General features: G+C 44.6%; 1 protein-coding gene across 1 annotated transcript in view; it reads right to left on the reverse strand.

The window, feature by feature from the left end:
- The window catches only part of RYR3 (ryanodine receptor 3), a 511,176-nt gene that overhangs the window by 81,199 nt on the left and 413,667 nt on the right, over positions 1-16,310 (reverse strand). The window contains exons 59-64 of the mRNA XM_072738189.1: positions 15,776-15,843; positions 14,722-14,843; positions 10,910-10,959; positions 10,443-10,503; positions 8,275-8,513; positions 531-612 (exon numbers count right to left, since the gene is read on the reverse strand). Coding sequence (XP_072594290.1) covers positions 531-612; positions 8,275-8,513; positions 10,443-10,503; positions 10,910-10,959; positions 14,722-14,843; positions 15,776-15,843 — 622 coding nt within the window. The remainder of the gene's footprint in view (positions 1-530; positions 613-8,274; positions 8,514-10,442; positions 10,504-10,909; positions 10,960-14,721; positions 14,844-15,775; positions 15,844-16,310) is intronic.

Raw genomic sequence — 16,310 nt, forward strand, 5'->3', positions numbered from 1 at the left:
TCTCTCAAATAAATAGATAAAATCTAAAACAAAACTGCAATTAGGTTAGGTATTAAGCCCCATTTTGGTGACTTGGCCTGACTCAAGTATCACCAATTTGGGCCTGTGCTATTTTTTTTTTTTTTTTTTACGTATCTCCATAGAAACCCATAAATCTCAACAGCTTCACTACATTTCCTGATTTGCCATAAACATTTAATGACTTAGGCTCAAAAATCACCATCACATTTCAGTGAGCATTTTGATTTTGCTGTATTGAAAAGATATTGTTAAGTATTTAAAGACTGTGGGCAGCCCAGGTGGCTCAGCAGTTTAGCGCTGCCTTCAGCCCAGGGCGTGATCCTGGAGACCCGGATCGAGTCCCATGTTGGGCTCCCTGCCTGGAGCCTGCTTCTCCCTCTGCCTGTGTCTCTGCCTCTCTCTCTCTGTATCTCTCACGAATAAATAAATAAAAACTTAAAAGAAAAAAAGATTGTAAGTAATATTTTTCCAAGCCTTGAATGTGTAAGCCTCTTTTGTTCACTAGTTACCTTTCAACATAGATATTCTTTCCAGTCCCAAGGGAGTAGAGGCTGCACAGTATGTGGTAGCATGAAATTTGCACATCACCTACTGAAAAGAACAAAACAGAGCAGTTATTACCATGCTTCAATCCCAACTTTTCACCTCTGGCACAAGGCAAGGGTCTACCGACAGAAAGATTATGCTGGCATCATCCAAGAGCTAAAGGCAGTGCATGCATGTGCACCCTGCCCTGGCCCCTGCCCCCCAACACACCATACAGTTCCTTTCTACGCAGATGCATGTCACCCAACTGGGGGAGAACCCACTGCCAGGAGAACACCCTCCATGGAGCCATCTCGTGCTTCTGCAGGTTGTTGATGTGAATCGCATTGCTTCTCAGAGAAAGAAATCATTTGACCTATGAGATCCATATGGGATTTTTTTTTTTCCTAAAGAGGGAGACATTGCAGTTCAATTTTTTGCATAGTAATAGTAATATTTCCTTCCTTTAAAAGGAAGAATGTAAGTAATCTGAAATTTGAATGAGTCTTTTGTGAATTTCCTAGGAAGGTATGTAGAATGTTCCTACCTCTTTAGAGATAGACCAAAATTTCTCAGGTCCACCTGTCCCAAGTGCTCTGATGGACGTTTTTCAAAACACAATTCAGGGGGAGGGGCAAGACGGCGGCAGAGCAGGGTCTCCAAGTCACCTGTCCTCAACAAATTACCTAGAAAACCATCCAATCATCCTGAAAATCTACGAATTCGGCCTAAGATTTAAAGAGAGACCAGCTGGAACGCTACAGTGAGAAGAGTTCGCGCTTCTATCAAGGTAGGAAGACGGGGAAAAAGAAATAAAGACACAAAAGGCCTCCAAGGGGGAGGGGCCCCGCGAGGAGCCGGGCTGAGGCCGGGGCGAGTGTCCCCAGGACAGGAGAGCCCCGTCCCGGAGGAGCAGGAGCTGCACCGACCTTCCCCGCGGAAAGGGGCCTGCAGGGAGGTGGAGCAGGACCCAGGAGGGCGGGGATGCCCTCGGGCTCCCGGGGACACTAACAGGCACCTGCGCCCCGGGAGAGTGCGCCGAGCTCCCTAAGGGCTGCAGCGCTCGGCGGGACCCGGAGCAGCTCGGAGGGGCTCGGGCGGCGGCTCCGCGGAGGGGGCTGCGGGGCGGGAGCGAATCCAACAGCGCAGGCCCCGGAGCACAGGGCGCCGGGACACAGCCCAGGATCCGGCCTCCCCCAGGGACAGGCAGAGGCCGGGAGGGCCCAGGACAGCGAGGACGCTCCTGCCTGGAACTGAGCAGATCAGCGGCCCCGCCCCGGAGCCCCCAGGCCCTGCAGACGGAGAGCCTCGGAGGTACTGCGGGAGCTGACTCCAGGGTCCCAGAGCTGCCCCCGCCACTGTGGCTTCCTCCCGGGGCCTCACGGGGTAAACGAGCCCCACTGAGCCCTGCACCAGGCAGGGGCAGAGCAGCTCCCCCAAGTGCTAACACCTGAGAATCAGCACAGCAGGCCCCTCCCCCAGAAGACCAGCGAGACGGACAAGTTCCAGGGGAGGTCAAGGGACTTAAAGTACACAGAATCGGAAGATACTCCCCCGTGTTTTTTTTTTTTTGTTTTGTTTTGTTTTTTGTTTTTGTTTTTTTGTTTTGTTTTGTGCTTTTTTTTTCTTCCTTCTTGATTTCTGATTGCTTCCCCCACCCCACCCCACCCCTTTTTTTCTCCTTTCTTTCTTTTTCTTTTTCTTCTCTTTTCCCCCTTTTTTTTCTTCTTTCTCTTTTTTCTTTTTCTCTTTTCTTTCCTTCTCTCTCTTTTTCTCCTTTTCCCAATACAACTTGTTTTTGGCCACTCTGCACTGAGCAAAATGACTAGAAGGAAAACCTCACCTCAAACAAAAGAATCAGAAACAGCCCTCTCTCCCACAGAGTTACAAAATCTGGATTACAATTCAATGTCAGAAAGCCAATTCAGAAGCACTATTTTACAGCTACTGGTGGCTCTAGAAAAAACCATAAAGGACTCAAGAGACTTCATGACTGCAGAATTTAGATCCAATCAGGCAGAAATTAAAAATCAGTTAAATGAGATGCAATCCAAACTAGAAGTCCTAACGACGAGGCTTGACGAGGTGGAAGAACGAGTGAGTGACATAGAAGACAAGTTGATGGCAAAGAGGGAAACTGAGGAAAAAAGAGACAAGCAATTAAAAGATCATGAGGATAGGTTAAGGGAAATAAATGACAGCCTGAGGAAGAAAAACCTACGTTTAATTGGGGTTCCTGAGGGCGCCGAAAGGGACAGAGGGCCAGAATATGTATTTGAACAAATCCTAGCTGAAAACTTTCCTGATCTGGGAAGGGAAACAGGCATTCAGATCCAGGAAATAGAGAGATCCCCCCCCTAAAATCAACAAAAACCGTTCAACACCTCGACATTTAATAGTGAAGCTTGCAAATTCCAAAGATAAGGAGAAGATCCTTAAAGCAGCAAGAGAAAAAAAGTCCCTGACTTTTATGGGGAGGAATATTAGGGTAACAGCAGACCTCTCCACAGAGACCTGGCAGGCCAGAAAGGGCTGGCAGGATATATTCAGGCTCCTAAATGAGAAGAACATGCAACCAAGAATACTTTATCCAGCAAGGCTTTCATTCAAAATGGAAGGAGAGATAAAGAGCTTCCAAGACAGGCAGGAACTGAAAGAATATGTAACCTCCAAACCAGCTCTGCAAGAAATTTTAAGGGGGACTCTTAAAATTCCCCTTTAAGAAGAAGTTCAGTGGAACAATCCACAAAAACAAGGACTGAATAGATATGATGACACTAAACTCATATCTATCAATAGTAACTCTGAACGTGAACGGGCTTAATGACCCCATCAAAAGGCGCAGGGTTTCAGACTGGATAAAAAAGCAGGACCCATCTATTTGCTGTCTACAAGAGACTCATTTTAGACAGAAGGACACCTACAACCTGAAAATAAAAGGTTGGAGAACCATTTACCATTCACATGGTCCTCAAAAGAAAGCAGGGGTTGCCATCCTTATATCAGATAAATTAAAATTTACCCCAAAGACTATAGTGAGAGATGAAGAGGGACACTATCTCATACTCAAAGGATCTATCCAACAAGAGGACTTAACAATCCTCAATATATATGCCCCGAATGTGGGAGCTGCCAAATATTTAAACCAATTAATAACCAAACTGAAGAAATACTTTGATAATAATACACTTATACTTGGTGACTTCAATCTAGCTCTCTCTATACTAGATAGGTCTTCTAAGCACATCTCCAAAGAAACGAGAGCTTTAAATGATACACTGGACCAGATGGATTTCACAGATATCTACAGAACTTTACATCCAAACTCAACTGAATACACATTCTTCTCAAGTGCACATGGAACTTTCTCCAGAATATACCACATACTGGGTCACAAATCGGGTCTGAACCGATACCAAAAGATCGGGATAGTCCCCTGTATATTCTCAGACCATAATGCCTTGAAATTAGAACTTAATCACAACAAGAAGTTTGGAAGGACCACAAACACATGGAGGTTAAGGACCATCCTGCTAAAAGATGAAAAGGTCAACCAGGAAATTAAGGAAGAATTAAAAAGATTCATGGAAACTAATGAGAATGAAGATACAACTGTTCAAAATCTTTGGGATGCAGCAAAAGCAGTCCTGAGGGGGAAATACATCGCAATACAAGCATCCATTCAAAAACTGGAAAGATCTCAAATTCAAAAGCTCACCTTACACATAAAGGAACTAGAGAAAAAGCAACAAATAGACCCCACCCCCAGCAGAAGAAGACAGTTAATTAAAATTCGAGCAGAACTCAATGATATCGAGACCAAAAGAACTGTGGAACAGATCAACAGAACCAGGAGTTGGTTCTTTGAAAGAATTAATAAGATAGATAAACCATTAGCCAACCTTATTAAAAAGAAGAGAGAGAAGACTCAAATTAATAAAATCATGAATGAGAAAGGAGAGATCACTACCAAAACCAAGGAAATACAAACGATTTTAAAAACATATTATGAACAGCTCTACGCCAATAAATTAGGAAATCTAGAAGAAATGGACGCATTCCTGGAAAGCCACAAACTACCAAAACTGGAGCAGGAAGAAATAGAAAACCTGAACAGGCCAATAACCAGGGAGGAAATTGAAGCAGTCATCAAAAACCTCCCAAGACACAAGAGTCCAGGGCCAGATGGCTTCCCAGGGGAATTCTATCAAACGTTTAAAGAAGAAATCATACCTATTCTACTAAAGCTGTTTGGAAAGATAGAAAGAGATGGAGTACTTCCAAATTCGTTCTATGAGGCCAGCATCACCTTAATTCCGAAACCAGACAAAGACCCCACCAAAAAGGAGAATTACGGACCAATATCCCTGATGAACACGGATGCAAAAATTCTCAACAAGATCCTAGCCAATAGGATCCAACAACACATTAAGAAAATTATTCACCATGACCAAGTAGGATTTATCCCCGGGACACAAGGCTGGTTCAACACTCGTAAAACCATCAATGTGATTCATCATATCAGCAAGAGAAAAACCAAGAACCATATGATCCTCTCATTAGATGCAGAGAAAGCATTTGACAAAATACAGCATCCATTCCTGATCAAAACCCTTCAGAGTGTTGGGATAGAGGGAACTTTCCTCGACATCTTAAAGGCCATTTACGAAAAGCCCACAGCAAATATCATTCTCAATGGGGAAGCACTGGGAGCCTTTCCCCTAAGATCAGGAACAAGACAGGGATGTCCACTCTCACCACTGCTGTTCAACATAGTTCTGGAAGTCCTCGCCTCGGCAATCAGACAACAAAAAGACATTAAAGGCATTCAAATTGGCAAAGAAGAAGTCAAACTCTCCCTCTTCGCCAATGACATGATACTCTACATAGAAAACCCAAAAGCCTCCACCCCAAGATTGCTAGAACTCATACAGCAATTTGGTAGTGTGGCAGGATACAAAATCAATGCCCAGAAATCAATGGCATTTCTATACACTAACAATGAGACTGAAGAAAGAGAAATTAAGGAGTCAATCCCATTTACAATTGCACCCAAAAGCATAAGATACCTAGGAATAAACCTAACGAAAGAGGTAAAAGATCTATATCCTAAAAACTATAGAACACTTCTGAAAGAAATTGAGGAAGACACAAAGAGATGGAAAAATATTCCATGCTCATGGATTGGCAGAATTAATATTGTAAAAATGTCAATGTTACCCAGGGCAATTTATACGTTTAATGCAATCCCTATCAAAATACCATGGACTTTCTTCAGAGAGTTAGAACAAATTATTTTAAGATTTGTGTGGAATCAGAAAAGACCCCGAATAGCCAGGGGAATTTTAAAAAAGAAAACCATAGCTGGGGGCATCACAATGCCAGATTTCAGGTTGTGCTACAAAGCTATGGTCATCAAGACAGTGTGGTACTGGCACAAAAACAGACACATAGATCCATGGAACAGAATAGAGAACCCAGAAGTGGACCCTGAAATGTATGGTCATCTAATATTCGATAAAGGAGGAAAGACTATCCATTGGAAGAAAGACAGTCTCTTCAATAAATGGTGCTGGGAAAATTGGACATCCACATGCAGAAGAATGAAACTAGACCACTCTCTTTCACCATACACAAAGATAAACTCAAAATGGATGAGAGATCTAAATGTGAGACAAGATTCCATCAAAATCATAGAAGAGAACACAGGCAACACCCTCTTTGAACTCGGCCACAGTAACTTCTTGCAAGATACATCCACGAAGGCAAAAGAAACAAAAGCAAAAATGAACTATTGGGACTTCATCAAGATAAGAAGCTTTTGCACAGCAAAGGATACAGTCAACAAAACTAAAAGACAACCTACAGAATGGGAGAAGATATTTGCAAATGACATATCAGATAAAGGGCTAGTTTCCAAAATCTATAAAGAACTTATTAAACTCAACACCAAAGAAACAAACAATCCAATCATGAAATGGGCAAAAGACATGAAGAGAAATCTCACAGAGGAAGACATGGACATGGCCAACAAGCACATGAGAAAATGCTCTGCATCACTTGCCATCAGGGAAATACAAATCAAAACCACAATGAGATCCCACCTCACACCAGTGAGAATGGGGAAAATTAACAAGGCAGGAAACAACAAATGTTGGAGAGGATGCGGAGAAAAGGGAACCCTCTTACACTGTTGGTGGGACTGTCAACTGGTGCAGCCACTCTGGAAAACTGTGTGGAAGTTCCTCAAAGAGTTAAAAATAGACCTGCCCTACGACCCAGCAATTGCACTGTTGGGGATTTACCCCAAAGATCCAGATGCAATGAAACGTCGGGACACCTGCACCCCGATGTTTCTATCAGCAATGGCCACAATAGCCAAACTGTGGAAGGAGCCTCGGTGATAAAGAAGATGTGGTTTATGTATACAAGGGAATATTACTCAGCCATTAGAAACGACAAATACCCACCATTTGCTTCAACGTGGATGGAACTGGAGGGTATTATGCTGAGTGAAATAAGTCAATCGGAGAAGGACAAACAGTGTATGTTCTCATTCATTTGGGGAATATGAATAATAGTGAAAGGGAATATAAAGGAAGGGAAAAGAAATGTTGGGAAATATCAGGAAGGGAGACAGAACATAAAGACTCCGAACTCTGGGAAACGAACTAGGGGTGGTGGAAGGGGAGGAGGGCGGGTGTTGGAGGGGAATGGGTGATGGGCACTGAGGTGGACACTTGACGGGATGAGCACTGGGTGTTTTTCTGTATGTTGGTAAATTGAACACCAATAAAAATTAATTAAAAAAAAAAAGAAATGCAAAATGTGGCAAGGAAAAAAACAAACAAAAAAAACAAAACACAATTCAATTGTATCATGATTTTGCCATGTTTCCTGAAGGAAGGGCACGTTCCACTTAGGAAATCACAGAATTTAATCCATAGGCTACATGGTCCTTCAATGTCTGGGACTCATAGTAAGGCAGGGACTAATTTCGCACAATGAGAATAATTTAATCTTTAATTTTTCAACAAGGGAAGGGCATTCTTTCCATGACATGAAATAATGAGTTTGGATGTTCCCCCATCCCTCTGCCCTCCTCTGTGGAAATAACTGATTTTCAATTGTTCAGGGACATAGAAGTCATGCCTCAGCTATCGACAATTGGTTAAATTGAATCAAATCATGCCAACATTTAAAGTGTGAAACCGAGCTTGGTGGTGGAATATTTGCATTAGGTGCTATATGTGGTACTAAACCAAACCGAAATGAAACCAACTGACTGTGGTCTTTTTCTGAAGGGTCAGATAATGAAATGTTAGCAGCTTCCCTTTGCTCCTGGTATCCAATGAATAAATTAGGGCTTCTTAACAGGAAAATTGGTATTGAAAAACCCTGGGAGCGAACCTATATCCCCTGCTGGATTAGTCAGATAACCTTTTCAAATTAAGTGGAAACACAATGGCTGACAGCTAAGCCAGTGGGTGGAAAATTCTAGTCCTGAATAGTAGCGGGAAAAGATGAAATATTATATACTCAAATTGGAGGATTTCTGCTCCTCTACATATTTATTACTTCATTCATTACTTCAAACCTAAGGAGAAAGTAGTATGGAATAATTATCTCTCTGTTCTACTTTCAAGGTCAACTCAAATGAATGAGTCACACACCTCTTATCTGGGGCCAGGCACACATAAATCCAAGATAGACAGTAATAGGACTCACAGAGTAAATCCACCCCGAACTGATGCTGAGCAACATGCTCGAAGATGGATGTCAGGATGGGGAGCAGAGCCACCGTGGTATAGTTAATATTTTGAGACACGCCTTTAATCTGTGTTCTGGAATGGGTAAACTTCCCGAGCTTCAGATTTTCTGAAGTCTTCTCTAAGTCTTCTGCAGCATTTTCAAAGAATGCTCGTAACCCAGCCTTCACCAGCTCTGAGCCTGACTTCATGACAGTCCTGTAAGCAAACCATGTTTAAAACCAGAAGCATAATCCAAACCTCTGGCCAACCCCTGCTTGAAACTGGTGACTTGCTGTTTAACCTCAGCAGACATTTGACACTCCATTCAACTGATGACATGGGGTCAGGAGAGGGGGAGAGAACAGTTAGCAGCCAAGGAGCCACCCAGATCTCATGGTCCCAAAGCGGCTAACAACAGGATGGTGTTCTCTGCTGGAGGGAAATGGCGCTCAGTTATTCAGGAAATGTAAAGGACAGTTTAGAATGAAGCCTGGCTTGAATCATCTGTTCTCAATACAGTGTCCCTCAACACAGGGGCCACCTTCCTCTTAAACACCTAATTAAAATGAAGGAGAGGTGCTTTCCTTAGAGTTCACTATGGGATGAGCTACTTTCATAAGGAGTAGCTAGAAATATTAGCTCTCCCATGACACAGGACCTCTTAGAGCAAAGAAGTTAACTGAGGCTTAGATTTCTATTGGCTTGCAGGCATGCCCTAGCTTGGAGAAGGGACAGGAGGAGAGACAGAAAGTCCCCTTAAAAACAGCGTCATTAGAACCACTGCTGGGGGTGGGAGGGTGGGGGCGGGGAGAGGAACTAAGACCTCTAGAAATGGGCCTGTGGGAATGGAGATTGGCTCTGGGTGTCTGAGGCCTTCCCTCAAAACTAGTTTCTAAAACTTAGATTTGGAACAAAGCTTACAAAGTCAACTATCATTCTCCATATTTCGACATCTTAATCACAAGATCATGACAGGCTTGCTTCGAGGACAGATGCTTTTTATCTACAGCATTTTCAGGATAATTATCCAACCAACCAGAAAAATAAAAACAAAGACATGAAGTCAGTGAGGCTTGCTCCTAGCCTGTGAGGAGTCATGAGCTATCTTTGTAACTTTCTAGTCTTGGGTTTCATCAGGAACGATGATCAAACATGCTGAACTGCATTAAAAAAACAAACAAACAAACAAACAAACAAACAAACAAACAAAAACAAGGAACTCTCTCCCAAGGCAGCTCATGTGCTTCTGGGAATAAAGATTCCTCATCCCAGCTGCAAGGGATTTGAGGCTCCTGGGGTCCTGTGGCCTGATCCTACGGATTTGTGCTGTCCTAATATTCACCGTATTTGGTTCTTGTTCTAGGGGTTTAGACCCCTACAGTTCCCTTTAATTATCCACATTTTTTTGGTGACCATTCTTAGTTTGTAGTAGATTTCCATCTTGTGGCCACTCTAGTTGGTCTCTGTCTCCTGCATACCGTTTTGGGAAGTGTGTCCTCCTCCCAGCTTTTACGAGGGGCTCTACTTGATGAGTGTGTTAAAGAAAGCTCCCTGTCTGTCCTTGCCACTACCGCTCTTTCTCATGAGATCATTTATGTTTGTATTTCCAGAACTTACACATGCATGTGTTAAGACTTCTTTCCCTTTCAGCTGTCTTTCCTGCAAGACCCTCAGGTTGTGGGTTCAAATGTGTCTTTGTCTCTGATCTTTTTATCACATGTCCCTGCATCTCCCATCCTTGGCTGCTTTGGATTCAGAGGGTTACGGTTCCCCTCTCCCAGGATGCTCATGGCCTCGCCACCCATCGGGCAGCTCTTTTTTTTGGGGGGGCAATAAGGTACAAAGGGGTACTATGCTATATTACCTATTTTATCTTGCAAAAGATGAATTTCTTAGGAAGAGAAGACAAGAATTGATCAAATGCTCAGCTTTTAGTGTGCAGTACATGCCATGACAGTGGCCCTCCATCATGTGAACTGAGAGACGGAGAGTGCTAATGTCAGGCTAAGATTCATCTCCTCCTTGCCTCCCCTCCTTCCCCAGCTACTACAGAGCAGTGACACATCTTTTCTGTACGGTAAGTGAGAACAGAGGGTCAGAAAGGGAGTCTCGAGAAGCTACTGGAAAAAAACGGGGCAGACTTACCTTGTGTCAAGTGTCTGAGCTAAGATGTGAAGACAGCTCACCATTGTTGTAGAATCGCTCCCTAGAACCAAAAATACCACTGGTGACTCTTCAGACCATTCAGTCTATCCTTTAAATGCAATCTTCTCAATATGCACAAACTGCAGCCTGGTATAATTAACCACCAACACACAAAGTGCCAGACCTATGTGCCAGGACAATGCATTTATCTCTGGCCTGACACATCTGCCATTTGATGGATGTTAGAGGCAGAGCTTCAAGCATTCATTGGTGTGGAAAATTTGAGTTGTTAAGGGGGTAGAAAGGTCATTTATCATACTTTCAGACCAATTTTCTATGGCAAATTTAGGTGACACCTCCATCCTAAGGCTCAGGTTGGCTGCAGGCACCAGACATAAAGGCAAAATGCAAGTAAAGGAGAGTAACAGGGAGGAGTGAGGCTTTCAGCAATACCTCTCTTCACTCACCAAAGAGGGAGATCCTGTGTCGAACAAGAGCAGCGAGTTTGCAGAAGAGGCTGCACCAGAAAAGAAAGGGAGTAGGAAGGGCTCAGAAATCTGAGGGCTGATTTGTCCCCTCCTGCCCCCTGCCCACCCCTGCTTTAAAACAGAGAGCACAGAATGGACCTTTAGGAAAATGCACTGTGTTCCTCTCAAAGACTCCTCTGGACCACACTATGATAACGTGTGCTTCCCACTGTCTTGTTGGAGAATCATGAGGGCACCTTGGAGGCAGCCCCGTCCTCACAGAAAAGAATCCTTCTGCAACTATGGCACTTTGCAGTGACCAGGTTATCACCACCCATCGCCTGCTATAGAGTACGATGTGCAGAAACATCCTGCCAGATGACATTTGGGAATCAATGAGGATTTGGACAGGAATGCTCTTTTCCACTGTTGGAATGGACTGCAAACCCCTTTGCAGCCTTCCCTGGCGGTGTGAGGCTTTAGGTGGGGGACGGGCAGGCAGGTGGGAACAGAAGGAAATTAACGGGGATAGGGGACACTGTGTGGAACAAAACATTTCGGGAAACTGCTTTTCTCTGTCATTTCCTACCAGTCTGTGGGCCTGAGTTGCTGTCTTGGCTATGCCCCTCCCTGGAAGCTAGGGAAGCTACCATGCTTTTGTGCTTTTTGACCCTACCCCAAGCTTTCACCCATCTTGTCCACCCTGGAGCCCCTTGGAAGTCCAGCTGTATCTTAACATTCTGCTTTCATGGTGTCCAGTAGAGAGCCTTATGCAGTTTATAAACAATGTTCTGGAACATGCCACTGTTGGACCCTTACTCACTACGGCTGCAACTTGACCTGTCCTGCCATTGGTTCTTTGGAGGAGGCTGCTCAGAACCTTGACACTATTTGACACGGGCCTAGGTAGGCAAGAACTTTGCAACCCCTTCCAGAAACAGTCCTTCCTGGGAGAACACCAAGGGGGCTAGACTAGAAACACTTGCTATGGGGCAAGGGCTTCCCAAGGTGAGACTGAGCTGAAGTCCCTCCCAAGCTCTCACTTGTAGCCTGTCATGGGCTTCCTGACTCCCACGGAGCAGAAGTCTTTTCCGCAACATCACAAATGGAGAAGAAATATACCCTGAGTGTTGGCAGAGATGAAAACCTGCTCAACCGTTATATACTGAAGTTTTGAATCATGATACTGTCACCTAAAATTCATATAATACTGCAGTACATTAACTGACTGGAATTTAAGTAAAAACTTAAAAAAAACCAAAACCAAACCACTAAACTTGCTCACCTTAATGTGGTTTTCAATTAACGCCCCAAGTCTGAGCTGTCTACCCGACAATCCTGTAGCTAAAGTCCCCTGTGGGTAGTAGTTTATTTCTGCAGTGGGAATAAGCTGGAAACCTTGGCCTAGAGCTTCAGAGAACTTGGAATAAGTTTAACAGAGATTTGACAGCCAGCTAGTGTGAAATGAAATAGGGATTGCTTTTTTTGTTCTTCCCATTGTGTCCACTTTTTAAAGACCTTATGTATTTGATTAAAAAAAAAAATCATGGACTTGGGGGAGAGAGACAGCCTAGAGGGACGTGAGCCCCTGGCTCTGCTGTGACGAGCTGGGCTATTGTGGTGAAGCCACTTAGCTGCTCTTGGTGTTGGTTTTCTCATCTCTAAGTAGACAGTAATCACAAGATCCTTAGTTTTTAGAATCAGGGGCTGATCAATGCAGATATTTCTGGTGAAATGCTTCCAAGTGGACACCTGCTCTGGATAAATACAAAGCAACGTTTTCCTGACTAAAGCAGATGGCTTGAGCTATTGGATACTAATACTAACTGGCTCTGCTCACTGTCAGAAGCAATTGCACAGGTGGGCCAAGGCCAGCACCTGAAGTTTTATTTTTTTTTTATTTTTAAAATTTATTTATGATAGTCACAGAGAGAGAGAGAGAGGCAAAGACACAGGCAGAGGGAGAAGCAGGCTCCGTGCACCAGGAGCCCGACGTGGGATTCGATCCCGGGTCTCCAGGATCGCGCCCTGGGCCAAAGGCAGGCGCCAAACCGCTGTGCCACCCAGGGATCCCAGCACCTGAAGTTTTAAAAGGCCCTTTCTTGTCCTCCATGGGGTCCATAATTTAAGTAGAAGCACTGTCCTTAGCCCAGCATTGAGAGAGGCCAGAGTTTCCAGGTGTTTCCCTGTCTCAGAATCTGCAAGTGAGAAATTAAAGGGACCACAGGGGAGAGTGTGGTGGCGCTGGTGAATGGCCCCAGATGCAGAAGAGGCAGGGCAGAGGGGGAAGGGTGCAGGTGAGAGGGTCTGGAAGTGTGAACACATTTGGTGCCGACACTACTGCCTCTTTGGGAGGGCAGTGAGCACCCCAGCGGATCTGAAAGCTAATCTGCAAGGCTGATGAGATCCAGGTTGTATCCCTGCCCTGACAAACGGCGCCTGGCTGAACAAATGTTACATTTCCATGAATTAACAAGCTAACAAAAATAGATGAAGAAGACAGACACACTTGCCCTCCTTCGGATTATCTGAATATCTCACTTTGCCCCTCATTTCCCAAACTTCTTACAGATTAGTGCATCCTGAAAAAATGTCTAGGAAATCTTTGGTGACTGATGCTAATTGTATCTCATTTTGATAGCATATGTTCCTCCTTCCTTCTCTTAACGAGATTAAGTTATGACCGCAGGAAAAAATGGCACTCCATGTGATAGAGGGGACTTTCGCTTTCGCCCGAATGTACTACCTGGGTCACGTTAGGCACTGACATGAACCCGGCCAAACCTCAGTGTTCTCATCTGCAAAATGGAGAGAATACACAGGCAGTCCCTAGAGCACTGTGGTGTTTAGCAACGATGTGTAAGGTTCTTGTGCACTTGTGTCAGGAGGAAAAGCAGCTCACTGCTTGGCTTTGTGCTTAAGAAACATTAGTTAGGTGTTAAGGCTGACTGTCCTCACGAGGCTGGTGGTCCGCAGTGGGTGGGCCTTTACAAAGCACACCGCATGCTGCATGCCCTAGGCCGTGCGCGGTCCGCCACCACTGGCTGTTAGAGGAAGAGCTGATTGCTTCCACTATAGTTCTTAACTCTTTGTTATCTACAAGCCTAACTCAAAACAAACAAACAAACAAACAAACAAACAAAACCAAAAAAGAGTCTGACTTTCCCTGTCATTGTAAATCAAATACAGACAAGACTGGAGGCATAGTGAGCTCCATCTTCTAGCCTGATCATAAAGCATACTCCTTGCTTTCCTCTCTCGTGAGGCGTCCACATGCTATACCCACTGTGATGAGAACACAGGTTGGTGCTTCTGACCAACACCTTTCTTCCTATTAGGAGTTTAAATTGAATTGTGTTGCTCTGGATATCGAGTATCCGATCATCCACAATAGGACTCGTAAGATCAGATTCTTTTAAACAAATTTAAACTTAAAAAAGCCCAATAAGAATGGGATTAAAAACAGCATTAATCTGCTTCTCTCAACGTTGTGTGTTTGCCTGTCCAACCTTTGGGATTGACTTTGCCTTTTTCTAAATGTTATTTCAGGATAAAAGTTGATCCAAGTATACAAGTTTTTTTCCGAGCCCTAGTGATCCCTCCAAACAGTGCGCTTCTCTTGGTTGCCAAAATAATACACAGATGAGTATGAATATAATTACTTTCAAAGGCAAGATGACAGCCAAGACCTCTGTGTGACCAGCCATCAGGCCACAGTTCATTTCTCCGGAAGACTCACCATCCCGTTTCCAGGATCCTGGGGTTTTATATAAAGCACATTGCCACCCTGACCTTCTCTTGTGTTGACTCACCTGGCCACCATTTCTTTCTCCTTATGAGAGGCATAGCCGCTGCTGCTAAGGGGCTTCAGAGGGGATGACAGGAAGTAGAGGCGGTGATTGGTGAAGTACTGGTCAACGAGTGGGAGGAGAACCTGGAAATCCACCATAAATTAACTTCTAGGAAGCTAACCAAAGCCCCTCCTTTGATTCTTTTGAAAAAGTTCATTTTCAGGGAGCAAAACGTCCCTGAATATAGGTCCTGAGATTTTTAGGAAATTCTACCTGGTGAATTGCAAGTTTCCAACACATTTTCCTCTTGTACATCTCAAACCAGAGGCCTTGGGGATATGGAACTGGAGAGGCTCCTGATGGAGAGGCCCGAGAAGTATGTGTATGGCTGAGTCAGCATCCTCAGGAGAGTCGGTGGTACACCTGTACTCAGGCACGGCCTTTTGGGCACTGCCCCTAGCAGGAACACCTGGGCCTGGCCTAGCACTACCAGATTTGAGCATTCTGTCCTGCTTCTCAGGCACAATTACCCCAAGGCCTCACATGCATTCAGTCCTGTGAGCAGGGTTCTATGGCAGAGCCCGCTCAGGTACTCAGGTTCCTTCCTTCCTTCTTTCTCTTAGCAGTAGAAACTTGTACTTTTAGCTGGGCAGGGAGTTGCCCAGCAAGAGAACACATTACCCAGACTGCCTGGCAGTGAGGTAGAGCCAAATGATGGAGTTTTAGCCACTGGGATAGAATTTTAAGAGAGAAGAGGCTTGTCCTCCTTTCCTCTTCTCCCCTTTCCCATTGGTGTGGTACAGGTGAGCCCATCTGGACTGCACCGACACGCATCACGCTTCAGGAGATGGTGAAGTGCCAGGAGAACAAGTACCTGAGTCCCTGGGGGATGGTGTGGAGCAAACGGCCTGCCTGCCTCCTCAGTTCACCTACCCGCCTCTGGACTGCCTCAAAACAGAGAGACACATGCCCACCTCATCGAAGCCACTGGAGCTTTGGATATCTTCGTGAGATGAGCTTAACCTGGACCCTACACTGTACAGATTCTAAGAAGAAAATGCAGGGAATCACTTACTTTGGCAAAGAATTTGATCTCCTGGTCATGGGGAGACTTTTCAGTTTTCCCACTGCTGACAATGGCTTCTACCGAGATAAAAGTAACACAGAGTTGGCCACAGTTAAAGGAAACAAAAACAAAAACAGTCCCAGCATTTTATTTTATTTTTTTATTTTTTAAATTTTTATTTATTTATGATAGTCACAGAGAGAGAGAGAGAGAGAGAGAGAGAGAGAGACACACACACAGGCAGAGGGAGAAGCAGGCTCCATGCACCGGGAGCCCGACGTGGGATTCGATCCCGGGTCTCCAGGATCGCGCCCTGGGCCAAAGGCAGGCGCCAAACCGCTGCGCGACCCAGGGATCCCCAGTCCCAGCATTTTAGAAACAGAGTGACTCTCCCAAGGGCCATGGAAAGGCCATTGATTTTATAGAGTATCTTCTATTTTTACAAAGGACTTCATGACTGTGCTAGTTAGTTGTCTTTCCTGTCAATTCTCTCAGCTATTTCACTGTCCTTTCCTCCATTTTACTGATGAGAAAGCAGCTTCAG

This window comes from Vulpes vulpes, chromosome 15 (assembly GCF_048418805.1).
Source record: "Vulpes vulpes isolate BD-2025 chromosome 15, VulVul3, whole genome shotgun sequence".
NCBI lineage: Eukaryota > Metazoa > Chordata > Mammalia > Carnivora > Canidae > Vulpes > Vulpes vulpes.